At 40.1% G+C, this 17,636-nt stretch overlaps 1 protein-coding gene across 1 annotated transcript in view; it reads right to left on the bottom strand.

Moving 5' to 3' along the window:
* Window positions 1-17,636, bottom strand: part of DCC (DCC netrin 1 receptor) — a 1,295,383-nt gene that overhangs the window by 936,455 nt on the left and 341,292 nt on the right. Inside the window, exon 4 of the mRNA XM_030191909.1 lies at window positions 14,888-15,038. Coding sequence (XP_030047769.1) covers window positions 14,888-15,038 — 151 coding nt within the window. The remainder of the gene's footprint in view (window positions 1-14,887; window positions 15,039-17,636) is intronic.

Here is a 17,636-nt window from a genome sequence, read left to right as displayed (position 1 = left end):
ATGATGGCAGATGCATTTATTTATTGGGATTTATTACAGCAGGTGCAGTTTAACGTAGAACTTACAATTTTGTTAACTGCAGAACAATAGTAAAATGATCAAGGATACACATAAATACAATAAATGAGGTAAACTTGAAAACAGCAAACTGAAACCTAATAATTGGACTACCATGAAGCAGAAAAAATATGCACATTTAATAGCACTGAAAGTCAAATGCCAAGACATAATACAGTGTCAGCATAATACTAATGATACATCTAATAATCACTTCTCTATAATACAATATACCATATAGCTGAGGGGCCAAGTGTGTGTGTGTGTGTGTGTGTGGAGGAGTGGCCTAGTGGTTAGGGTGGAACTGAGTTTGATTCCCACTTCAGGCACAGGCAGCTCCTTGTGACTACTTCTACTACTACTTATCATTTCTAGAGCACTACTAGGGTTACGCAGCGCTGTACAAATTAAACAAAGACGGACGGTCCCTGCTCAAAGGAGCTTACAATCTAAAGAACGAAATGTCAAATTGGGGCAGTCGAAATGTCAAGTTGGGGCAGTCTAGATTTCCTGGGTAGAGGTGTGGTGGTTAGGTGCCGAAAGCGACATTGAAGAGGTGGGCTTTAAGCAGTGATTTGAAGATGGGCAGGGAGGGGACTCTGGGCAAGTCACTTAACCCTCCATTGCCCCATGTAAGCCACATTGAGCATGCCATGAGTGGGAAAGCGCGGCGTACAAATGTAAAAAAACAAATATATATATATAGGGACTAGATACATGGTACAGAGTCAGTTGAGATAAATAGTTGGTTGGCTAAACTGTAGGCAAATTCTTTGTACAATTAAGGAAGATATATGGAACTGATCTAAGTTATAGAGTGTATAGCAAACTAGTCCAGGTGCAGAATGAGTGTATAGTCAGTCACCCTATCTATTAAAGGCTTGGGAGAAGAGTCAGGTTTGTGCCTGCTTCCTGAAGTAGAGGTAGTCTCAAGTTATATGTAGCCCTTCTGGGAGTAAATTCCAGAGTGTGGGGGCTACTTTTGAGAAGGCTCAGTGGCAGGTGTCTCATTGCACAATATCTTTTGATGAGGGTACAGATAGTGATGATTCTTGAAAGGACCGTAAATGTCTCAAAGGTTTGAAAAGGGCTAACTTATTCCTTAAGTGCTCTGACCCATTTTCTCTGAGGACCTTGAAAATCAAACATACAATTTTAAATTTAGCCCTGTAAGCTATTGATAGCCAGTGTATTTATTTATTTTATTTTTATTTATTTGTTACATTTGTATCCCACATTTTCCCACCTATTTGCAGGCTCAATGTGGCTTACATAGTACCGTAAAGGCATTCGCCAAGTAGAGGAACAATACAAGGGGATATTGTGGTAGATTAAAAGTACATTCGCCTAGTCCGGTAGAAAAATATATACAAGGTGATATTGTGGTCGATTTAAGGTACATGTGTTTCAGGAATGAAGGGGATCAAGGGGAGGGAAGGTTATATTATGTCTATTGCGAGCTTTGGTTATGCTGTGTTGCAGAGTGTAGGTATTTAAGTTGGGTCAATGGGATATGCCTTTTTGAACAGGTTGGTTTTTAGTGATTTCCTGAAGTTTGGGTGGTCATAGGTTGTTTTCACAGCTTTTGGCAATGTGTTCCATAGTTGTGTACTTATGTAGGAGAAGCTGGATGCATAGGTTGCTTTGTATTTAAGTCCTTTGCAGTTTGGGTAGTGGAGGTTTAGGTATGTTCGAGATGATCTGGATATGTTTCTGATTGGTAGGTCTATGAGGTCTATCATGTATCCTGGGACTTGGCCGTAGATGATTTTGTGGACCAGGGTGAAGATTTTGAAGGTAACACGTTCTTTCATTGGAAGCCAGTGCAATTTTTTGCAAGAAGGGTATGATGTGGTCATGTCACTTGCAGCCTTCTATCAGTCATGCTGCAACATTCTGAATTCATTGGAGCTGATGCGAACTCTTTTTGGTTTGACCAGTGTACAGAGCATTACAGTAGTCTAGTCATGATATTTTATCATGGCTTGAATCATTCTGTTCAGACTCATCTTTTCACTATATGGAGAGAGATTTCATAGCTGCAACAGGTGATAGAGACAGTTTTTAAAAGTTGTTTGAATCTGTGGGATCGGAGTGAGTGATAAGTCTAGCAGTATCCCAAGATTCATGATCTGTGATTTTAGGGGGAATTCATACTTCCCAAAAGGTATTTTGAAGTCAGGTATTTCTCCACTTGTATTAGGTACCAAAGAATCTCTGTTTTGCTTGGTTTCAGGTAGAGTTTGTTGTTATTTGCCTATTCCTGAGTTGCAGTTAGGCAGGCAGTCAGTTTACTCAGAGCTGAGGGTGGATCTGGTTCAATGGGTATGAGTAGTTGCACATCATCAGCATAGATGTAGAATTTTGCGTCCATTGACCAAAGCAGCTTAGCCAGAGGCTTGAGGTAGATGATAAATAAAATGGGAGACTCTATGGATCTCTGTGGCACCCCACAGTTCAGTGCCAAAGGTAATGAAGCACAGCTACAGCACAGAACTGATTGTTGTCTGCCTGACAAATAGGATTTGAACTATGTAAATACTGTGTCACTGATATCTGTTTCTGCCAGTCTTGTAAGCATAATGTTATGATTCACAGTGTTGAAGGCTGCTGAGAAATCCAGTCACATTAGTATCGAGGCAAATCCCCTGTCACGGTTTCTATGCAGATCATCAAGAAGGGAAAGACCTGTCACTGTTTTGAACCTAGGTCTAAAGCCAGATTGACATGGGTCTAGTCAACTACTTTCAATTAGACAGTCATTGAGTTGAATGAAGACTGTCTGTTCTATACGTTTTGATAGGAAAAGAATGTTAAAGACTGGTTGGCAGTTTTTGAGCTTGTCCTACATAAGTACAGAAGTATTGCCACACTGGGACAGACCAAAGGTCCATCAAGCCCAGCATCTTGTTTCCAACAGTGACTAATCCAAGTCACAAATACCTGGCAAGATCCCTAAAAAGTTCAATATATGCTATGCTGCTTATCTCAGAAATAAGCAGTGGATTTGCACCAAGTCAATTTAATAATGGTCTATGGACTTATCCTTTAAGAAACCATCCAGACCCTTTTTAAACCCCGCTAAACTAACCACCTTTACCACTTTCTCTGGCAACAAATTCCAGAGTTTAATTACACATTCAGTGAAGAAAAATTTTCTCCAATTTGTATTAAATGTACTACTTTGTAGCTTCATCGCATGCCTCCTAGTCCTAGTATTTTTGGAATGAATAAACAAATGATTCACTCAACTCATTCCACTCCACTCATTATTTTATAGACCTGGTCCAGTGAGCTCTTTTTCAGTACGGAGTGCATCACAGCTCTTTTTTTTTTTGTGAGGCAGGAATCAAGAGGGCAGGTTGTAGGTCGTAGACCTTTTAAGATTTGTTCAAGAGCTTCCTCTGTGACCTAGTTGAATGAGACTCTGATGGCTGTGTATAATGGAGAAGAGGGAGTGTTCTCTTCATTAGCTGGTGGGAGCTTTGATGGGAGTGTCTGTAGTTCCTGATGGAGACCTTTAATTTTGTTGGCAAAGTAAGTGGCACAATCATTGCTGGTTAGTTGTGACTGGTGAGTCTGGCTCTGTTCTGGGGTTTGCAGTAGGTTGTTTACTATTTTAAATAGATGCTTGGTTGAATTTGAAGCTTGTTCTATGTGTTTTGAAAAATACTGTTTTTGGCTGTTGCTAAGATAATTCTTATAGTTGAGCCTGTCTTCATATAGGTGAGAATTTTGCCATTTTCTTTCAAACGGACATCTTTGACACATAAGAACCCATAGTTCTGGGGAGAATCACGGGGAAAGTTTGTATGTAGAGCGTAGGACCTTCTTTAGAGGGACCGTTTTTTCTAATGCCATTGTTAATCATGCATTCCAGATATCAAACTGGTTCTGACACTGTCATCTTCTTTTCATCCACATGGGGGTAGCACAAGGCCTCTAGGATGTTACCAGCAGTCAGATTTCTCATGTCTTTGGATTTCCTTCCAAACTTTGATTAGCCCATCTGTTTTATATAGTCCTTAATAGAAAATTTGATTAGAAAATGATCCGTCTATAATAGTGGTGTTATCTCTATGACACCAGTCTTGTGTTCAAAGATGTCGACCCCTTTGCAGAACGCCAAGCCTAGCATATGGTCCTTTTCATGGGTTGGAGATTAGATCACCTGAATGAATCCTAGAGCTGCCATTGTATCAAGGAAGGCAGCAGTAGTGGTGTCCGGAGTTTCAATGTGTAGGTTAGTCTCCCATAATCAATAACATAGTGAGTTCAGGGTTACCTCAGTCACCAGATTTAGCAGTTCTTGCACAGATGATGTGTTGTTGTGAGGTGCTTTGTAAACCATGAACAGTCACATTAGTTCCTTATCTCCCAGCTGGATTAGGAGGCATTCTGACTCAGACAGGTGGGGGGGTAGAGACTCTGCACAGTTTGATTGTCTCTCAGATCAAGACCGCTACTCATTTATCCCACTTTCCTTGTCTTGGTTGGTGCAGGATAGTGAATCCTTGGGGATAAATTCAGACGGTATGTTTTTAGACATTTAAACTAGAGGGTGGGTGGTGACAATAGAAAGCAAGGGAATTCAGAAAGTCACCCCAAAGAAAAATATGACAGCAGTGGGGAAGGTAATGTTAATATAGAAAACCATCTAAATTCACTTATCACATGGAAAGCAATGAGCACAAATGCTTGTAGTCTAAGTAAAAAGGTTCAAGATTTGTAAGCCCTGTTGTTTGAGGAACACTTAGATATTGTTGCCATTATAGAGACATGGTTCCATGATTCTCATGAATGTGATGCGACCATACTGGGCTATAATCTTTTTAGGAAGGAAAAGTAGGGCCAAAGAGGTGGAGAAATGGCACTGTATGAGAAAATATCAGAGTGGTTGAAATGCAAGGGGGCCTGGGGAAAGGAAGAAGCTATATGGATCGTTCTGGAAATAGAAGATGTAACCGTACCACATAGGTATTTGCCTACAGACCTCCGGCACAAATGGAAAAGCTGGACAAAGATCTGATCGAAGGTATCTGGAAGCTTGGAATGAAAGGGGAGGTGTTGTTGATGTGAGATTTCAACTTGCCTGTTGTGGATTGGAATGTCCCGTTGGCAGAACCAAAAAGAAGCAGAGAGATTGTGGAAGCCTATCAAAGTGCTTTGCTCAGACAAATGGTGACTGAAGCCATGAAGGAAGGGTTGACACTGGATCTAGTGTTCACAAATGGAGGTAATGTTTCCAGCATCCGGTTGGGTGCCCACCTAGGCATTAGTGATCATCACATGATACGATTTAATATAAGAGTGAAATCCGAGTGCAGATGCACAAAACTCAAAATAGTGGATTTCAAATGTGCTGATTTTGGTAAAATGGGAAGAATACTTGAAGAAGTTCTGAGAGACGTTCTGAGAGAAGCAGTGCCGTAGCGAGGGTGCCTGACACCCGGGGCGGGTCGCCGCTGCGCACCCCCCCCCCCCCCGGTGCAGGGCACGGCCCCCCGCCCCCCCTCCAGAGCGCCCCCCCCCCCCCGAAACGCACCGTACTTTTCAGTGGGGGGCAGGCGGGAGGGCCGATCAGCCCCCAGTGCACGTCACTGGGAGCTGCGTCAGCTCTGCTGCTTCCCTGCTTTCTCTGCCCCGGAACAGGAAGTAACCTGTTCCGGCGCAGAAGAGCAGGGAACCAGCGAGCCGACACCTTCCCCAGCGCGTGCACCTGGGGCAGACCGCCCCACTGCCCGCCCCTTCCTATGCCACTGGAGAGAAGAAGACATTTCTCTGGTAAGTGAACACTATTTTGCTTTGTGCTTTGGGAACTTAAAGGTTGGGGTATAAAGGAGGAATTGTAGGTTAGTCATATGCAAAATAAAAATATAAAAAAGCAAATTTTATCAACTAATCTTCATAGAATTTTCCCCTTAGTTTGAAAAATGTTGTACCACAGCATTAACAGATAGTGTCTAGGTGGCATTGCAGGATCTAGTTTATCTATTTGGATTTCAGCAAATCTTTTGATATGGTTCCTCACAGAAGACTCATAAATAAGCCGAGAGGGCTGAACTTAAGACCCAAAGTGGTGAACTGGATTTGAAACTGGTTGACTGACAGGTGGCAGAGTGGTGGTAAATGGAATCTGCTCAGAGGAAAGGAAGGTGAGCACTGGAGTGCTTCAGAGGTCAGTACTGGGGCTGATTTTGCTTAATATATTTGTGAGAGACATTGCTTAAGGATTTGAAGGAAAAGTTTGCCTTTTTGCAGATGACACAAAGGTATCCAAAAGAGTGGATACTCTGGAGGGAATAGAAACCTCCAAAAATTAGAAAACTGGTCAAAGGTTTGGCAGTTAAATTTTAATTCACACACACAAATACAAGAGAAACAAAATATATACCCAACCTGTGCTCCAAATACAGTACTATCCCAAAATGTTACAGGATACTAAGGGGGTCTTTTACTAAAGCTTAGCTCGAGTTATCTGCAGCAGGGCCCACTTTATTCCTATGGGCCCTGCTGCAGATAACTCAAGCTAAGCTTTAGTAAAAGACTCCCTAAATGTGCAATAATTAAATCATTACATTATATTTCCCTATCACAAAGAATATAATATATAAAACAATACACTTCGCTAATTTCTCCTATCAAGGCACCAAAATTTGGAATTATCTTCCTAAATCAAGTTTACAGATGATTACCTAACACATTTCTTCAGTCTAGCCTTTCTGAATACAAAGAACTCTGTTTGAATTTTACCCACACCCTTTTCTTAATCTCATTTCCCAACTAGTCCTGCCTAATTATGCTCTCACCTATCCACCCTGAATTATTTGTTTGTCTTTGAGATAGTCTAAATCCCTGCTTACTTACTGCACATGTATTAATTTGCTTCTTGAACTTATTGTAATTTGTCTTACATTTTGTACATTATTATGTTTTATTCACGTACTGTTTGTTTGTAAGCCGCAATGAACTTGAGTCTATTTTGAGCTAATGTGGGGTTTAAATGTCATGAATGAATAAATAAATAGATGTATGATATATAATGTAAATACAATATTCATAATAAATATGAAACAAGAAAAAGAAATGTCACAAGGAACAAACAGATGTCTTGCAAATATTTATAATAAAATAACACTATACACACTAGTAACCCCACATATACATGAACCATGTGTATAAAGAGCTGGAAGAATGTCCACAAATGTGTCCAATAATGAACTATGATCTGTATCAATAAATCAGCTCTAATCGTTTCTTCACTCTGAAGTTCTCAATGTCATACACTCAATGAGAACCCAGGACTTGTTGAAAATCAAATAGCTGTCCAGTGAAGAATATCAATGATCCTGTCAAACTGTAAAACACTATTGCTGATGTTCAGTGCAATTCCAAAAAAAATCTCACCTTAATGGCAAAATCATTGAACATACTGAAATCATTTGAGAACACGAGCACTAAAAGCTCAGTCAAATCCAGCTTCCATAGTTGAAAAAAAATCTGTACTCATTCAGGACTCAATGTGAATCACTGAAGAAACTTAATGGCTCAAGCATACTTTCATGAAGCACTTTGTCAAATGCCTTTTGAAAATCCAGATACACAATATCAACTGGCTAACCTTTATCCACATGTTTGTTCACCCTTTCAAAGAAATGTAGTACATTGATGAGGCAAGATTTCCCTTCATTAAATCCATGTTGGCTTTGTCTCATTAATCCATGCTTATGTATATACTCTGTAATTTTTTTTATAATAGTCTCTACCATTTTTCCCAGCACCGACATCAGGATCACCGGTGTATAATTTGCTGAATCACCTCTGGAACCCTTTTTAAAAATTGGCTTTATATTGGCCACCCTCCAATCTTCTGGTGCCATGATTGAGTTTAAAGATAAATTACATATTACTAAAAATAGTTCTGCAAGTTAATTTTCCAATTCTATCAGTACTCTGGGATGTACACTATCTGGTCCAGGTGATCTGCTATTCTTCAATTTGTCAAATTGCCCCATTACATCTTCCAGGTTTACAGAGATTTGATTCAGTTTCTCTGATTCATCAGCATTGAATACCATTTCTGGCATTGGTATCTTTCCCACATCTTCCTTGGTGAAGACCAAAGCAAATAATTCATTTATTTTTTCCACTATGGCCTTGTCTTCCTTGAGTGTCCCTTTTACCCCTCTGTCATCTAGCAGTCCAATTGATTCTTTTGCCAGCTTCTTGCTTCTAATATGCCTAAAAAAGTTTTTACTATCCCCCAAATTCCATAAATGACACCTTGTTTTATGTGCTAATTTGGTCACATAGCTAAATTGCGAGCACAACTTAATTGATTAACAAACCAATCAGCTCCGATAATTGGTACTTAATATCCAATTTGTGGCACTAATTGATTTTAATTATACACATACAGCTTTCTAGGTGTATTCTATAACATGGTACATGTAAATTCTAATGCGTGCAGCTGAAAAGGGGGCATGGCCATGGTCATGGAATAAGGATGCCATAGACATTTTTAAAAACCACATGCATTATTATAAAATACACTTGATCAGCACCTTAGTTAGGCATAGGTATTTAGGCCTAGTTTTAGGTGGCCTAAATGAGTGCTGAGACTGAATCAGAGGGGCAAGGCTCAGATAAAGCTGGAGTTAAGTGCCCTGAGGTTGAACAGATCAGGGAGGCCACAAGTGCATTGAACTCCCAGGGCGTTCCAGTTGGCTGAAGTACCTGAGGAGAGCCTGGGGAGGAGGAGAAGGACCCCCTAGTAGAGATTGCCACACTGTAATTTCCAGAAGCAGAAGCTGAAGATTAGAAGATGTTTACTGGGAACCAAAGTTAAGAGGGTGTGTTTAGAGGAAGTGACTTGATATTTAATCTGTGAAAGCTATGTCTGGGACAAGCTGCAGGGACCCTGACTCAAGAAGAAAACATAGTATATACTGAGTGTGGAACTTGTCAGAAGCAAGGTTCAAGGATTGTGATTGAGAGACTTTATTGAGAGTGCAAAATCTGTGACAAAACAGACTCTCTAATTCCATTTTGTGTAGTAATAAAGCTTTCCTTTTGACATTGCACAGCCTTCTGTCTGTATTTTGTGAGAATTTCATACCTTTCCACTACTCATACTACCACAGAGACAAAAAACAACTTTTTCAGGTGCATGAGAAGCAGAAAACATGTAAGTGAAACAAGAAGTAAAAGAGGGAGTCAGGGATAACAAGACCATAGCAGAAAGATGAATTCTTTGCTTTGGTCTTTTCAGAAGACGATATAAGAGATCTACCTGTACCAGAAATAGTTTTCAAGGGTGACAATGCAGAGGAAGTGAACAAAATTTTGGTAAACCTGGAAGATACACTGAGACATATTGACAAATTAGAGCAGTAAATTACCTGAACCAGATGGTTTGCACCATAAGGTACTGAAATAACTGAAATATGAAATTTCTAATCTGCTGTTATTGATCTGTAACCTGTCATTAAAATCATCTGAAGTACCTGTAGATTAGAAGGTGGCCAATGTAACACTGCATTTAAAAAGGATTTCATGGGTGATCAGGTAATCAATAGAAATAAAATAAAACATAGAAAAGAAAATAAGATGATACCTTTTTTATTGGACTAACTTACATTTTTTGATTAGCTTTTGAAGGTAGCCCTTCATGAGATCAGAAATAATCAAATGTTGATAAATAACAGTATATTTAAGTGAAACAACAAGGCATTTCAGTGACATTCTCACAGGATGAGGGTGGGGTGAGTTAGGTGAGAGACAAGAAGAACAGGGTGGATGAGGTACAGGTAGATTGTTTCACTTATATATACTGTTATTTATCAACATTTGATTATTTCGGATCTGATGAAGAAGGGGTACCTTCGAATGCTAATCAAAAAATGTATTAAGTTAGTCCAATAAAAAAGGTGTCATCTTATTTTCTTTTCTATGTTTTATTTTATTTCTTTTGATTACCTTTAAAAGTGGACTATCACGGCTACCACATCTCTCTACTCAAGGTGTGATCTGGGAATTTACATACTGTAAGCCTGACATCAGTGCCGTGTAAAATAGTGTAAAATTATAAAGAATAAAATTACTGAACATAGGAGGTCTTTTACTAAGGCTCGCTGGCATTTTTAGTGCACATTAAAAATAGGCACATGCTAAATGATAAATACACCCATAGGAATATATTGGCGTCTTTAGCGTTTAAAGTGTGCCTATTTTTAATGCACACTAAAAACACCAGCATGCCTTAGTAAAAGAACCCCATAGAGACAAACATGGTTTAATAGGCCAGAGCCAGCATGAATTTAGCCAAGGTAGGTCTTGCTTTACCAATTTGCTTCATATATTTGAAAGAGTGAATAAACATGTGGATAAAGGTGAGCTGGTTGAGGTGTATATCTAGATTTTTAGAAAGCTTTTAACAAAATTCCTCATGAAAATCTCCTAATACGTCATGGGATAGGAAGCAATGTTCTGTTTGGGATTAGGAATTGGTTATTGGACAGAAAACAGAGGGTATGGTTAAATAGCCATTTTTTCTCAGTGGAGGAGGATGGATAGTGGAGTGTCACATGGATCCATACTGGGACCAGTGCTATTTAACATATTTATAAATGATCTGGAAATCAGAACAACAACTGAGGTGATTAAATTTACAACCTCACCTTCAATTCTGGTTGCCAAATTTCTAAAAAATATAGCAGAATAAAGAAAAGGTTCAAAGAAAAATGGGATGGAACTCCTCTCTTATGAAGGAATGCTACAGAGGTTAGGGCTCTTCCGCTTGGAAAATAGATAGCTGAGGAGGGAATATGATTGAGGTCTACAAAATCCTGAGTGGTGTAGAATGAGTAAAAGTGAATCCATTTTTTTATTTTTTTCAAAAAGTACAAAGACTAGGAACACTCAGGGCATCTTTTACTAAGTCACGCTCACATTTTTAGTGTACGCTAAAATTGTGGGTGTGCTCAAAAAAGATATAGTGGAATTAGAAAAGGTGCAGAGAAGGGCAATGAAAATGATAAAGGGGATGGGACGACTTCCCTATGAGGAAAGGCTAAAGCAGCTAGGGCTCTTCAGCTTGGAGAAAAGGTGGCTGAGGGGAGATATGATAGAGGTCTATAAAATAATGAGTGGAGTTGAATGGGTAGATGTGAAGCTTTCCAAAAATACTAGGACTAGGGGGCATGCGATGAAGCTACAATGTAGTAAATTTAAAATGAATTGGAGAAAAGTTTTCTTCACTCAACGTGTAATTAAACTCTGGAATTTGGTATGGGAATGTGGTAAAGGCTGTTAGCTTAGCGGAGTTTTAAAAAGGTTTGGACGGCTTCCTAAAGGAAAAGTCCATAGACCGTTATTTAATGGACTTGGGGAAAATCCACTATTTCTGAGATAAGAAGTATAAAATGTTTTGTACATTTTTGGGATCTTGCCGGGTACTTGTGACCTGGATTGGCCACTGTTTGAACAGGATGCTGGGCTCGATGGGCCTTTGGTCTTTCCCAGTATGGCAATACTTATGTACTTATGTAAATGTTAGAGACACCCATGGGAATTCATTGGCGTCTCTAACGTTTAGCACACCTACAATTTTAGAGTGCACCAAAAACGTGAGCTCGCCTTAGTAAAAGACCCCCTTAATGAAGTTACATGGAAACACTTTAAAAGAAGTAGGAGGAAATATTTGTTCATTCAATTAATAATTAAGATCTGGAATTCATTGTTATAGGATGTGGTAACAGCGGTTAGCCAAAAGACATGACAGCAAAACAGCAGATTGATGAAAAGAAAAGTCCAAATTTATTCACTACATAAAAGCATGAAAACACATAGGAGTCCTTTTACTAAGCTGCAGGAAAAAGGTCCAAGCGGTAGTGGCGGGGGCCGTTTTTCCCACATGCCAGAGCTGTTTTTTCCACAGCCAGTAACCCCCCCCCAAATGGCCACACGGTGAGATAACTCTTACCGCATGGCCATGCGGCGGGGAGCCCTTATCGCCACCCATTGAGATGGTGGTAAGGGCATCCGTGGTAACCCAGTGATAACTGGGCAGCACATGGTAATGCCCAATTACCGTCAGGCTACCGCCATGCTAACCATGTCCAGAGTATTTTTCATCCAGAAATGGTGGTCTAGGTAACTTTGTAAATCTGTGCTTTAAAATGAACACCATAGAGGGCATAATCGAACGGGGCTGGCCATCGATAAGAGCGGCCATCTCTAATGACTGCCCTGTTAAGCGGTGTACCTGACTGTATTATCGAAACAAGATGGCTGGCCATCTTTCGTTTCAATAATACGGTTGGGGCCGGGGCCAAATCTCAACATTTGGGCCACCCTTAGAGATTGCCGGCGTTAGAGATGGTTGCCATTGGTTTTCGCCGATAATGGAAACTAATGGCGGCTATCTCAAACCCAGCCAAATCCAAGCCATTTGGTAGTGCACTGGTCCCCCTCACATGCCAGGACACCAACCGGCCACCCTAGGGGGCACTGCAGTGGACTTCACAAAATGATCCCAGGTGCATAGCTCCCTTACCTTGGGTGCTGAGCTCCTCAAAACCCACTCCCCACAACTGTACAACACTACCATAGCCCTTAGGGATGAAGGGGGGCACCTAGATGTGGGTACAGTTGGTTTTGGGTGGGTTTTGGAGGGCTCCGATTTACCACTACAAGTAGGGGGGGATGGGCCTGGGTCCGCCTGCCTGAAGTGCACTGCACCCACTAAAAACTGATCCAGGGACTTGCATACTGCTGTCAGGGAGCTGGGTATGACATTTGAGGCTGGTAAAAAAAGGTTATTATTTGTATTTTTTTTGTGTGGGAGGGGGTTGGTGACCACTGGGGGAGTATGGGGAGGTCATTCCCCATTCCCTCCGGTGGTCATCTGGTCAGTTGGGGCACCTTTTTTAGGCTTGGTCGTGAAAATAAAAGGACCAAGTAAACCCGGTGAAATACTGATGAACGCCACTTTTGTTTTCCATTATTCGCGAAAGCCAGCCATCTGGTAGCCACGCCCATGCCCTCCCATGTCCTGCCTTCGCTATACCACCGACATGCCCCCTTGAACTTTCGCCAGCGCGGCGACGGGAAAGCGGTGATGTTGTCAAAAAAGTCGCTTTTGATTATACCTATTTCGCCGCTTTTGAGAAATTGCCGGCCATCTCCCGATTTATGTCGGAAGATCGCTGGCGATCACTTTCGAAAATAAGCCTGAAAGTAACACAAGAAATAAGGAACTCATGAGGATTTTAAACTATGAGAGGAAAAAGCCTCAGGGCCCCTTCCACCCACTCTATATTCTTTCTGACAGCGGTGGGAATTTACGAGGTATAATTTTCTTCAAAGGCATAAAAAACATTTCTAATGTAGTTAAAAAAAAACCGAGTTCTTTCATTATGTGGATATCAAAAAAAAATCTGATATAAAAAAAATCAAAAAGACTTAACTTCAATCCAATGTGCACTTGAGAAATAGACACAGCTGCCACCACCTCTTGAGTTCCTTATTTTTGGGTTACTTTGAAGTACTTGCGCCTATTTTGAGAGTCTTTTTGCAAACAGCCATTAAAACCCATACCAGATTTTTGGCATTTTAGATGTTTCTGTATAAAACAGATGTATCCCAAATGTTTAAACTAGTGGGCTGATGGTTGATTTTGAAAAAAGTCAATATATTGATTCATTTAAAGTATGTTTACCTTCTTTGACCTAAACAGCCTCCATCAACCTTCCATTTTTCATGCACTTAAATATTGAGAGAGGTTTTTTTTTTAACATTGATTCTGTCTCTTTCATCCATTATATCTTTTTTTTGAAGATTATTGAGTTTTAATGTCTGACATTTAAGCCTTAACTGGGGTTTTTGTATATTACTGATTAGCAACCGGAAAATCTCAGCACTACACACTAAAAAGCTTTACAATTGAGCATTATAAGCCATTATAACAATAACTATTCTAAGCATCCATTTACACTTCCTAGCACAGTGAAACACTACTCATCTTTTCTATAAAGCAGAGCCCTATTTCTTTACAAACTTATATTACTCCTGCTAAATGTTAGCTTTTCAAGCTATTGTATAATCAACTGATTAAAATGTCACTCCTCCTGGTTTTTCAAGAACATTGCATGAACCAAACATTAGCAAGGCCTTGTCAAAAACTATTTACTGTACTTTGCCTCACCGTGCTTAGCTGTCATTGGTGAGCATACTAGTTAATTCTTTGAAGGCTAGAACACCTGCTACCGTTTCAGGGAGCCGATTCTCAAAACTCCAGCGTTAAAGCCAACAGTGCCCACCCCCAACCACCATAAAAGTATGAACATTGTTTGCATGGCATGCGCTTTCACTGCGGGTGTGCACATGGGTGTCGTTTGGGCAGAGTGTGGGTGGTGCAAGTAAGTGCATGTGTTGATTATGAAATATAATTTATGTACATACTTGCAAAATGTAGGTGCAGGGCATAATCTACAGCATCAATTCATCATATATAACTTTTTTGAGTAATTAATTCCTAGTATAATAAAAAGCATGCTCCAACCCCCTGACATACAACTCCTCTGCATAAATTAATACCTAGTCCAAGAAATCCATGTCCCACCTCTCCCATAACTTACAGCATCAGTTTCTTATCTACACAACATCTTTGCATGAATTAATACCTAGTCCAATAAAGAGTGCTCCCCCCCCCCCCCCACCATAAGTTACAGACATATCTACAGCTTGGATGTCAAACTACTTTCTTTAACTGGAATTTAAAGAGAAACAGTTCCATGTTACACTCATAAAGAGGCCTTCACACACTTACCTGGTTTGGATTACTTCATCTCCAGATAGCCATATAAAGCTAGGTGTGGGAAATCCTGAAACAGAACATTCTAGAACTGCATCTTGTCCTTCAATGGCTAGCACATTGGATGGTCTTTGCAGGAAGATCTGTTGTCTGTGTAAACCTGATTCTAGAAAAGAAGACAGTGAAAAGGAAAAACATCAAACAAGGAGAAGTACACATCATTAGATTACTCTCTCTCTCTCTTTTTTAAAATAATTTCCCCATATGGGCCAATGCAATCTAGATTTTTTTCAAATTTATTTTTGCCCTTTATTGAAAAGAGTATGTAGAAAGTTATTCTACAGTTCAGCTGACATTGTATTCCTGCAGACACCTATGAAGTAAACACGTTTAGCATATCCATTCCAGGGTTGGCTTAAGAAAACTATGATTATATGCTGCTTAGAAGTTTACTTAAAGCCCACTTCTTTAGATCTGTGTTCAGCTAATATGAAAAGATTATTTTTTAATAGTTGTATTCTTGTATTTATATTAATTGTCTTGTAATGCTTCTTCTTAATTTGTTATGTAAGCCGCATTGAACCTGAGTTTTCTTGGGAAAATGTGAGGTTGAAATGTCAAAATAAATAAATTAATACAGTAACTAATATTTTAATTAATTAGTAAGATAACTTTGTTCTTTCTGTAATAGCAATTACACAAAGCAGCAAATGAGAACACACTAGAAATTGCAATACACTAAAAACATAAGCTATTCAACTAGTGGAAAAGCCAGAAGACAATTTTCATCTCACCTCACCACCACTACCTACTCCCCTGCCCTCCCCACAGCCCCACTACTGCCCCTAACTTAAAAATTGAGTACATGGCTAGCAGGCATCCCCAAGCCCTGTCAGCTGCAGAAATCCTCAGCCTGAACCCTTGGGCTATTAAAACAGCATGGCAGTGAGCAGCCACACCCTCACCTGCTAATGATGGCACCCTGAGCATGCTCAATTCTCATGCATGAACTGGGCATGGATGGGATGCCTGCAACAGCAGATGGGAGTGAGGCTGCTGACTGCCACAGTGTTCTGATGGCCTGGGAGTCTGGGCTGAGGATGTTTTCTGCTTTTGGGGCTTGGGATTGTCTCCTACATCTCTCCAAATTGAAAACAAATATTTAAGACTGAGGCCTCTGTAGTTAATGAGCAGTAGTCACAATATATTTTTGCAAAAAGGCTGACATACACATGTAAATTGCAAAATCCAACTAACACATGTAATAATTGCAGATATAAGTTGATATGATTTCTCATTGATTTTTTTCACTTGTAGATTTATACGACTGCTCCTGCTGCATGTGCTGGCAAATACGTGAACACTCCTGCATGTATTTTAGAAAAGACTACTTCAGCAGATCCTTTTCTAAAATATCATCAGAACTAAGCATATCCTTACCTCGATGTCTCATTACCAATCTCTGTGTCCTATGTAACATGTGGCTCTATATGTTTTCCTAAGCCACTCAAAATGGAGGTATAAGTGGGGTAGTATAGCTAAACACGTAAAGCCCCATATCGCTATGGGATCTACATGAGACATGCGATGTCTAGGTTGGCACATTCACATTTTCATGCTATTTTACAAAAGGTTCTAAAAATGTGGAGTCTTTCATAACATACATCAAAGACACCGGGAAACAAATATGTACTTGCTGGCATATACAACAGGAGCAGTGATTTAAAAATTAATATATGTAGAAAATGAGATCATGACAAGTCTGTAGATGCAATGGAAGAAAACCAGGGCTCCTTCATTGTGTACCTTATAACATTGAGCCCATTATTAAATTTATTATAATGCCACCTTCACCTGAAACATTCTTTGTCCAATGATTACAAATTCTCTCTTTAGAATAATCTAGTGGTTAGAATAGTAGGCCGAGAACCAGGAAATACACAGATCAAATCTTGCATCTCTGTACAATACTCCTTGTGACCTTGAACAAATGACATAGGGACCCTTTTACCAAGCTGTGGTAAAAGGGGCACTGCGGTAGCATTGGTGAGTGGATTTGGTGTGTGCTGAGACCCCTTTAACCTCAGCGGGTAAAAGGCAAAAAAATAATTAGTTGTGCAGTAAGGGCACAGTTGCCATGTGGCCATTACTGGGGGGGGGGGGAGACCTTACTTATTTATGAGGCGGTAAGGGCTCCTGAGCAAACCCAGTGGTAACCAGGCAGCACAAAGAATAATATCCATCACACCAGAAATGGTGCACAGTGGGAGCAGGGTTACCACTTTCTCCCTTGGTAGGTTGGTGGTAGAGTTGAAACGATGCACAGCAAAGCAGCAGTACGGGTACCACCACTTTGCAGGGCCACCGAGAGACACAGCCAGGCCCGGAGCAAATGGGATGCCGGGCCCTGGGGAATTTTGCCCCCCCCCCCTCTCTCAACGGCCCTGCCACTTTGTAAAAGGGGCCCTTAACCATCCAGTGCCTCAGGTATACATTTAATTAAATTATTTATTCATAATGCTTTACATATTTTCTCATTGGTCAAAAACAAATCAAGGATATAAAATCTCAGTCAACTAACATACATTCTATGTATCTATGGCAGATAGTATATATAAGAGAAACATCAAATAAATACTTATATATACTATCTGCCAACACATTTGCTTATTTCCGATCTGACGAAGAAGAGCAACCTTCGAAAGCTAATCAAGAAATGTATTAAGTTATGTCCAATAAAAAAGGTATCATCTTATTTTCTTTT

Source organism: Microcaecilia unicolor, chromosome 2 (assembly GCF_901765095.1).
Source record: "Microcaecilia unicolor chromosome 2, aMicUni1.1, whole genome shotgun sequence".
Lineage (NCBI taxonomy): Eukaryota > Metazoa > Chordata > Amphibia > Gymnophiona > Siphonopidae > Microcaecilia > Microcaecilia unicolor.
This window is presented reverse-complemented; position numbering and strand designations above follow the sequence as displayed.